Source organism: Chlamydotis macqueenii, chromosome 16 (genome assembly GCF_036417535.1).
Source record: "Chlamydotis macqueenii isolate bChlMac1 chromosome 16, bChlMac1.mat, whole genome shotgun sequence".
NCBI lineage: Eukaryota > Metazoa > Chordata > Aves > Otidiformes > Otididae > Chlamydotis > Chlamydotis macqueenii.
In genome coordinates this window covers 15,050,256-15,059,910 of record NC_141571.1, presented here as the reverse complement: position 1 = coordinate 15,059,910, position 9,655 = coordinate 15,050,256, and the positions used below count along the sequence as shown (strand labels likewise).

At 65.1% G+C, this 9,655-nt stretch overlaps 1 protein-coding gene across 1 annotated transcript; it reads right to left on the bottom strand.

Annotated features, from left to right (window-relative positions):
- Nucleotides 1-2,256: 2,256 nt before the first annotated feature.
- On the bottom strand, nucleotides 2,257-3,326 carry LOC147598729 (uncharacterized). The gene is made up of 2 exons (XM_086761009.1): nucleotides 3,281-3,326; nucleotides 2,257-2,838 (listed from the first exon to the last, which is right to left on the bottom strand). The coding sequence occupies exon 2, from the start codon at nucleotides 2,812-2,814 to the stop codon at nucleotides 2,425-2,427; it is 390 nt and encodes a 129-aa protein (XP_086617135.1). The 5' UTR covers nucleotides 2,815-2,838; nucleotides 3,281-3,326; the 3' UTR covers nucleotides 2,257-2,424.
- Nucleotides 3,327-9,655: the final 6,329 nt, after the last annotated feature.

Below are 9,655 nucleotides of genomic sequence, written 5' to 3'. Positions count from 1 at the left end.
ATGAGCGAAGGATTGTGCCGAAGGCTGCTACGGGACTGGCTTCCGAGCCGAGGTGGGGACTGAGGCAGCGTAAACCCGAGCCCCGTGGGGACGAAAGGCTGCAAGGTGGCACCGGCGGCTCGTTTCCCGTGCGGCTTCCCTGGGCTCAGAGCCGTTCTGAAGAGGTTCGTTCCGCGTTTGATGGAAATCCGCCGGAAGGAGGTAAGCACAAAATCACGCTCTTCCTACTCAGCGCGCGCGGTCCCGGCAGGATTCGCCGGGGAGGCTGTGCCCCGTCCCGCTGCAGCCCCCTCTCCTTGCGGGACGGTTCCCTCCGGCCGCCCTCCCCTCGTGCCGAAGCCGGGCTGTGTCCTGGAAAAAGGGACAGGAAGGGCCGCGGTGGCACCGTGCCCTGGCGCGGGTTATCGGTGGCTGGGGGTGCCGGGCGGGACGCAGCGAGCGAAAACGTTCTCGCTGGCAGCCTGGGGCCGGAGACATCCGAGCTGAGCAGGGACTGTTTGGGCTGCGTTTTGCTGCATTTTGCTCCCATTGTCAGGCACCTCCGGGCCGCGCTGGGGGACGGAGCGTGGTGGCTCTGGCTGTTCGGGTAAAGTGACGCTTTCCTGTTGGAGGCTTTTGATGGTTTTTTATTTGCTGTTGGCCCCTCATGACGAATTAAACCCCTTTATGCATCACTCTGGGGTTTGTCTCGTGGGCTGCCGGCGTGGATGAGTTTCACCTTCGCCCCAGCTCCGGTCCAACGCGGTACCCGCATGTGGCCGTTCACGGTGGGCAGGGTCGCACCTCCCACCCCGCAGCACCCTGTTTGCTGAGGCCGTAGATTTCCCCTCGCTTGGAAACGCTGAATCCAAACAGCGACCCGTGGCCGGAGGGCGCTCTGCCCCGGGCGCCAAGACCTAAAGGGTGGCAGCATGTCCATCCCAGCTGGCATCAGTTGGGAACGGCGCGTTCAGGGTGTGAGGGAGTGAAGTTGGGCACCACGTATGCCAGCCTGGAGGGGCCGAGGAAGCGCGTGAGGCAGAGGGTCACCCTTGAGCGCGTTCCTCGCGGCCGTGCCTCCGCCGCGGCACCCCGAGACCCCTGTCTCCGCAGGGTCTGATCTTTTGTCTGGATTTCCGTCCCAACCCTGCGAGCTGCCGCTGCCTCGCTGTCCCCGGGGGTCCTGCCCGCCCCCGTGCCCGTCCCTGGCCGGTCGCTCAGGGCTGGGGTGCTGGAGGTGGCTCAGCACCGGTGGGGCCGACCTGGCCATGGCGAGGGGACACCCAGGACCCCGCCATCCGCGGAGGGCTCTGCGCCTGGCCCTGGGACGCTTTTTGGCCTTTCCCCGGGGGCTGCAGCAGAGCAAACCCCCCCGTTCCCAGGAGCCTTCCCCAAAGCCAGTTCAGCTCCATCTTGCCAGGGCTGTGTCTGCGGAATTGAGGTGATGGGGGGGGTTCATGCCCTGGTGCGGGACGTAGAGCAAGGGGGGGCCTGGACCCCTTCGAGGGGCTGGGATGCTCTTGCTGCTGCTGCACGGACGCTCGTCTTCCTCTGAGAGCTGCCAAGCTCAGGTTTTATTAAACCTTGTCCCAAACCACCCGCTCTGACGCTAAAAGACTCGGGGGAAGTGGTGATTTTCAGGGCAATTTGCAGGAATATTGGAGGAGGAAAAGCCCCGGACGGGTTTCGGAGCAAACCCCGTTTTGTAAAAGCTGCGTTTGCCCCGGGAGGACGCGGGGCTGCTCACCAGCACCCACCCAACTGCCATCGCGTCCCAGAGAGAAACGAGACCCCAGCTTTCCAGAGAGGCTTAAAAGCGCTGCCGAGCCGCTCCGGCTGCAGGTAATTGCCTCTGTTTTCACAAACTGTTCCTCCTTTTCCGTGCAGTAATTGCTGCTTTTATCTATTCCTTACCTTTTTCTTTCATAATGGGAGAAAATGGACCCTTTACAGAAAAAAAAAAACCCCAAAAAACCATCCTGCAAAGCGATCGCGGGAGAAAAAAAGCTTCGTCCCCCGTCACCACCAGCTTGGGAGATCAAACCAAATATTTTGGGTTGCTGGTACCGGAGCTGCTGCTTGCGCAGCCCTGGGAGGAGGATGAGGAGGATGAAGATCCATGTGGGATGCTGGTGTTTGGTGATCGTTTCTTGTTGCGACGGAGTTTTTTTTCATGCGTACGGCTGCTGAGTGGCACGAGCTGCGCCACTCAGAGCGTTTTCCACCGGCGTCACCCCGCAGGGATTTTGGGGAGGGGGGGAAAAGCGCAAGAGCACGGCAGATGCGAGGGCGACTTTAATGCACAACAGCGAGAGCAGCGCGCGCGGGACGCGGCAACGGGGACCCCCGGGTAAGGGTCCTGTGGGGATGGGGGGGTTCCCTGGGCAGCAGCATCCCCACGGGGGTCAATCTCCTTCATCCCCCCACCCCAAAATGCCCCCTTCCTCATTTTCCTATACTTTGCAGCAAGAGTTTATTGCTGAGCGCTTTCCGGGCCAGTCTCTCCTCCCGGGACATCTCCAGGAACTGGCGCAGGAGGTGGAAGGTGAGATCCAAGGAATTGGGTTTGCCGTCTCGCCTCTTGCCGGTTTGAAGCCCCCGTGGGGTCCGGGGGGACGGGTTGGGTTCTGCCCCGTGGGGTTGCCACAGTCTTTGGGGTAAAGGGGTGGCGGCGGGGATGGGGGGTCGGGGGGCTCCCGGCCAGGGCTCCCAGGTGGGTTGGGGAGTCGGTGCCTTGCGGGACGGGGTGCGGGGCCACTGCAGGGGCGAGCAGGTCTCGGAGGGTAGGAAGAGCAGGACGAGGACGGAGGCAGCTGAAATCATCCTGACCCGCATGGCAGCTGCTCCGGGGCCAGACACCTGCAAGAGCAACCCCCCAGCCCACCCCGGACCCCCCAATCCCCCCCCAACCCCACGCTGCGGTCAGGGGGTACCCGAGGGGCTTCACACCACCATGAGGACCCCTGCCCCAGGGATGAGACAGAGCCCCCCCGGGACGGGACCCCTCGGAGCTGGACTCCCCAGGGACAGGATGGGCTGGGATGGGACCTGACCCTCCGGGGATGGGACCCCCACCCCACTCCCTTGGCCCTGGGACAGGACCCTCCTGGGGACAGGAACCCTCTCCCGGACCTGGAGCCCCCCCACCCGGGGATAGGACACCCCTGCTCCCGGGATGGGACCCCCTCCCTGGGCTGGGTCTCCCCAAGCACATGGGACCCCCTTGGCCGCTGGGACTCCCGGGATCTGGGACCCCCCGCCTTGGTCCCCCCACCCCGGACACCGGGACCCCCCCGCTCACCGCTCGCCGCCGCTCCGCCCGGCAGGACCGGACCCGCCGCCCCGCACCGCGCTATATAGGGGCGGCGGGGGCCACGTGACCGCGCTATAGCCGGGCGGGACCCCCCCTCCCCAACCACGTGACGGGGAGCGGGGCCGGGCGGCGGCGGCGCTGTCCGCGGTGCTGAACGGCGGCGGGGCGGGGGGGGGGGAGCGGGGGCACGGCGGGGCGTGGGGTGCGAGGCTGGGGGTCCACGGGGGGGAGAGCCGGGGGAGGAGCACGGGGGGCACGGGAGGGAGAGTCTGGGGGGGTACACGGGGCTACGTGGGGGTGCGAGGCTGGGGGTCCACGGGAATGAGTCGGGGGAGAGGCTGGGGGGACACGGGGGGGCGTGGGGGTGACATTCTAGGGGTACACGAGGGGTGTGGGGGGGGTAGGTGTGAGAGTCTGGGGGGGGACACGGGGATACGTGGGGGTGCGAGGCTGGGGGCACACGTGAGTACTTGGGGATGAAGAGTCTTTGGGGACACGAGGGTCATGGGGGTGACAGGGGAGAGTCTGGGGGGCACAGGGGGTACACGGGAGTATGTGGGGCTGAGAGTCTGGGGGCCCACGGGGGGATGCGGGGTGTGTGTGCGGGTGGGCACAGTTTGAGGGGTGTTTGTGTCAGGGGAGGGGGGGTTTGGGAGGGGGAGCTGGGAGGGTTGCGTGTGTGTGACGGCCCCTCCGTGTGCGCGGGGGCGAGCAGGGCGCCCCGTTCCCAGCCGGCCAAGCCCCCCGCTCCCGCCTCACATCGGGACGTGTTTCCAGGCCCTCGGCCGCGAGCCCACACCTATGGAAACCCCCCACGCACGGGGGTCCCATGGCGGAGGGGCAGCCCTGCACTCTGCAGCTCCTCCATTTTGCAGGGAAAGTTTTCCCACCGGCTCCTTCGGAAGGTGCCCGGCGAAGGCAGCCCTGGCCCCTCCAAGCGAGCCTTGTGCAGACGGAAACTCGACTCAGGAAGCCTAAGTGCGCCATTTTCCCCCTTTGGCGGCGTGCGACGGGCACGGCCCTTTCCCCGGCCGGTCGCCCAGCGCCTCTGGAGGCAAATTTGGGGCCTGAGGGACCCATCCCTGCATTCCTCCCCCTTTTCCTCCCACCCTGCCGGAGCTGCCGTCGTTCGGCACTTGGAGCTCGGCAATCGCTTCACCTTGCAGAAGTGCCACTGCCTCTAAAATTAAAATTCCCTCATGGGGAATAAACACTTCAAGAGAAGGGGAAAAAAAAAAAAAGAGACCTCAACCTACGTTACCTGGAACTTGCATGAGCGACAAAAGCCCCCACGTCCTCCCCCGGGTCGGGAGCCGCCTGAAACACGCGGGCTCGGCCGCGTTCCGGAGGGGTCACTGGGAAGGGCGCGGGGATTTGTGGGGGCGACGCGCCGGGGGCTCCCCCGCGCCCCCCGACTGCACAATAACCCCCGGCAGACGCAGAGCGGCCGCGGGGTGAGCGGGGAGCACCCGCCCCCCCCCGTGCTTTGTGCGCCGTGCGTTGTGTAAGTCCTTTTCTTCTCTGAATGGCGGAGAACCGCTGCCGCTTCCAGCGCTCCACCTGAGCCCGCTTTTCGCCCCGTCTCCCGGAGCTTGACCTCGCGTTTCGGGGCCACTGTGCCCGTGTTTTGGGGCCGCGATGCCTGTGCCCTGCCTGCTCCCCTGCGCGTGGGGCTGGGCTCTCTCTGCAAAGCCCCTTTTTGCAGAAGCAGCACCCATGAGGGCCGGGGAAGGAAGAGCTGCAGCAGGAGGGGCCGATGCCCACAGCATCACCCGGGGGGTTTTGGGGACCACCCCGGCCATGGAGGGGCGAGCCAGAGGCTCAGGGCAGGGAGAGCTGCTCCCACCCCGCCAGCCTCACGGCCGGGAGTGGACACGTGGACACGCAGCTCGGCTCACCCGTTGCCCCCACGGCCCGCGCTGGGGCTGGCGATGCCTTAAACTGCCGTTCTGTCGGTCCGTGTGCTTTAGGAGCAGCCGTTTATCGTAGGAGAGACAGCGAACCCCACAAGCACGTCTTGTACATGTGTTTTATTTAGGAAGCTCAACTCGGAAAACAAATCAAAACAAAACTCTATTTTTTTTTTTTTCTGCTCCCTTCAGCAATTACTGACACGTTCAGCGCTGAAGGGCCCCGCGCGCTGCCTGGGGATTCATTACCGTCACTTGTAGGGATGTCGCTGTCTCTCCCTCTGCTCGGGAGCGCGAGGAGCGACGTGTGAGTGATGCTTTCAGGGACGCCGGATTTGCCCCTCGGCTGCGCTCGTCGGCTCGCGGAGGCAGGGATCCGGCGGCTTCGCAGCTGGCGGGAGCGCGAGCGGCTCCTAATGAGGCACCTCCGGCGCTGGGAGCCGTCTGTCGCGTGAGCAGCGAGCCGCACGCGGCAGCCCCGGCTTCGCCGACCGTGACGGCTCCGGTGTTAAAGAGTGGCTGAGCTTCCAGCAACTTCTCCGAAGGAGCGGGTGGGATCTGCCAGCCGCTTTCCTCCCTCTGCTCCGCGGTGGGGCTGGTGCCCACCCCGGCCCTTCCCCGTTGTCCCAGAGCCGCGCCGGGGGTTGCGCGTGTGTTTGGTGAAAGGCCGCAGAGCCCCGGCGCCCCTGGGCTCCCCGCCGCGCGTTCCCTGGGTGCCGGGGGCGGCCGTGGTGCCGGTGGGGTCCGGCGCCGCCCGTCCCGCTCTGGAGAAGGCGTCTCATGGGCTGACGAACCTGAGATTGACCCTTACGTTTCACCATTCTCAGGTTAGACAGTCCTCGAGGTGCCCCTCGCTCGGGCAGCTGCCGAACCCCGTGCCGCCCGCCCTGCGCTCGCCCAGACCCCTCCGCAGCCTTCGAGGAGTTTGGAGGAGAAAGCAGAGAAGCGGCCCCTCGGCTCTGCCGTCCCGCAGCAGCGCTTCCGCCCCTGTCCGTCCCGGCGCGACCCCACGGAACAGCCCCTTCCCAAAGGGGCGCTGGTGGGAGCCCCGCGCCCTGTGCCGCGCGGGACCAAGGCCGTTGCGGAGGGAACGGCTGCTCTCCCTCCACGCTTTTCCCTTCGTTTTCCTCGCTCACGGCAGCACCCAGGGTCATTTCTGGGCTCAGCATCCCAAAATGGGTGCTGAGAGGGGCAGGAGGAGGGATCTGTCCCCAAACTGGGGACACGCAGCCGTGGGTCAACTGAGTGGCCGTGGCCGTGGGTTTAGCAGCCAGCGGTGGATAGTTTTGTCTGTCCTCAGCTGGCTCTGGGACTCTGGTTTTAGGCTGGGGTTGCCGGGCTCTGCCCGCCCCGCGCCGAGCTCCTGAGCAGCCCGGGCCACGCGTGCTCGGCGGTGGAGGAAAGCTTTGCCCTTTACCTTGCCGGGAGCAGGGCGGTGGGGAACCGCGTGAGCGCGGGCCCGTTGAAATCCCGGCCCTACTTCTCTCCCGCGTGGATTTTTTTGTTATTTTTGAAAGAAAAGAGGAGCACGCCTGGGCGGGCTACAGCCCCTCGGAAAGCACTGGTGGTACGGAGCGGGAAGGCTTCATTTCAGCACGTGTCACGAGTTGGGGACGGTCTCGGAGAGGGAGCACGCGGAGCAGCCCGGCTCCCCGGGCGCAGAGGTCCGCGTCCGGCTGTGCGGGGCGGAGCGGGGGCTGGAGTCACCCAGCGCCCCTGTTAAACCGGGACCCCGGGGCTGCGGTGCCCGGGAGGGCGCAGAACCAGGGACGGGGCTGCACGGGACCGAAAGGGCTGGGCTCACGAGGGGGCTGGGCTGGGCTGCGGGGTAAATTCTGCCTTAACCGTCCTTGGGAGCTGCCTGTTCCCGCAAACACCGCGCACGGGGAGCCTGCCTGCACCCCGGGAAATCCTCCAGCACCTCGTTATCTCCGCGTCGAACGCACTGCCCTTGCCGCCATCCCTTGGCCGTCGGCGTGCCAGGCGGGGAGGAGCAGATCTTCCCCTCCGCAGCAGCCGCTCCCCTGCGTTTCTGCGGGCGCTGCCCTGGATTTTGAAACTCGGCAACACAAAAACATTCTGCAAAAAGCTCTGCAGGTAATGGGGAGGGGGAGGGTTTCCCGATCTGGCTTCCTGACACTATGGGATGCTGAACATCGCTTCTCCAGGAAAGGGGACCTCTGGCTGCCGTTTCCGCAGCCTCGTGGCAGAGCGATTTGCCGTAAATGTGGAAAAATGAAAGTGAAAAGCTCAATGAAGGTGAGCGAGCTAGCCACGGAATCAAAGGGAAGGCTTTTTCCAGTTTGGCGCCGATGAGCTCCGCGCGAGCCGTGAGCGGGCCTAGAGACCTGCCAGGAAAAGGCGCCGAGGAACGCCGATCCATTTTCAGCCCCGCTCTGGATTTCTTGCTCCGTTTGGGTCCTCACACGTTCCCACGCGAACAGCGTGGCCTGAGCCGCGTGCTCCCACACGCGGCCGGCACAACCCCATTCAACGGAGCGACCCGGAAAGAAAAATCTTTTGGGTCGGAACGAGGGGGACGGCTGAGCCACAGCACAGCTTTAGCCTCTCGAATCCCTCCCTCGGAAAGCTGTGATTGGCTTTTTTGGGGGGTTTAAGCTTTGTATTATGGGCTTGCAAAAGAGAAAAAGCAATTTTGGGAGAGGGCAATGAAGCAGCAGCGTCCTCCCGCCCTCCTGCGCTGCGAGAAGGAGCCGAGCAACGCCGTAAGGACTTCCAAGCACAATCAGAAATCGCTTCTGCAGAAGGGGAGAAAAAGAAGGTGCAGGGCAGCGCCTGCCTTACCTGCGGAGCCGCGTTCTCCCCGGAGAGGTGAGGCAGCGGCCCGCTGCCCGGCCCCGTCGCCCGCTCTCCTCCGCCCCGCCGCCCCCGCGCCGGCTTTTATGGCCTTTCTTGTCACCGGGCTGATTGAGCCGGGCTACGGCGAACTGCCACGCTTGCTGCTGGCTTCCTGTTTGTTCGTCGTGAGTGTCTGTGGTAAAATTTCCATTACACGCTGGACAGGCAGGGCGGCAAAGAGAAGTGAAGCAAAAAAAAAAAAAAAAAAAACCCAACCCAAAAAACCAAACCCAACTTTGCGTTTTAGCGGTTCTCTTGACTTGTTTGAAATGAGAAAGTGCCCGGCTGCGGGAGCTGCTGAGCATCCTCCGGGCACGAAGCTGCTCCGGGTTCCCCCTGCCCTGGCCCCGGGGGCACGGAGAGGTCCCCTTCCTCAGTTCAACAAGAAGGTTCTCATTTTCAGCCCACTCGCCAAAAATAGGTGTTCCCTAAATGCTGCCGCTCTGAACGGAGCCGGAGCGCAAGGGGAAGCTCCGTCGTGCTCCGACCGAGGGCTGCGGGACGTGTCTGCGCCCCCCTCTGCCCTAAAGCCCCTCCAGCTCCGCCGGCAGACCCTCCAGAGCCGGAGCAGAGGGCGGCTCCCGCGTCTCACCGCTCTCCGAGAGCAGATCCGGAGGGGAGCGATGCGTTCTGATCTTTGGTTAATCCCCGGCAGCCCCAGCAGAGCTGTAGAACCCAGGGAGGGGAAGGGAAAGGTGGAAAACCGCCGGCCACGATGCTACGGGTGCTCCCGAAGGATCCCGGCAGGTCTGACGCAGCGGCCCTGGGTCCGGAGGGGCGCAGCGCGTTTCTGCGGGGCTGGAGCGGCGCGGGGAGGAGGAGAAGGAGGAGGAGAAGCTGTGCTCCTCGCCGCCTCTGCCAAGGGCGATTTCCATCCGGAGGCTCCCACAGCTCCCGCTCTGTTCCAGCCCAGCGCCCCGGGCTGCCCCTGTCTCACCCCGGCTCTGGGTGTAAAACACCCCGCACGCTGCCTTCCGAGCGGAAGCGGGGCCGGAGGGGTGAGCGGCGCTGGTGGTGTGAGCTTTGGTCTGCGGCCTTGGACGGGACATCGCTCCCGCTGCGCCCCTCTCCAGCCCACCCTGCACGATGGCACAGGGCGCGCGCAGCCGCCGCCCGGCTCTTCCCGCGCCGCGTGCGTCAACGCCGCGTTATCCCTGGGCAAAGCCGCTGCGAGCCGGCGGAGGCCGCGGCACACGGATCCGCGTGGTGTCCGCCTGTGTTTTAACGCCCGCGCTCTTCCCGCAGCGCAGCGCCCGAACTCGGGGACGCACGGCGGCAGATCCCGGCACGGCAGAGACGCGCGCCCTCGGCATGAGGCACCCTGCTGCAGCCTGCACCCAGGGGTGCTCCACGCTAAACCCCCCCCTTCCCCAGCGCAGAAACGGAGAAAAACCGGCCGTCGGTTAAATCGCACGGTTCTCTCGGCAGCTCGCTGTCTTCCCAGCTGCGGCGTTCGAGCGTGCTGCGGCTTTCGGACCCACGCGAGTTGCCGGTCGTTAACAATATTAAGTCCCGTTAATTAATACGGAAACAGTAGTGGCAGCCAGGGAGGCAGACGGAGCAGTGCAGTTTAACAGATATTATTTGCTAGGCA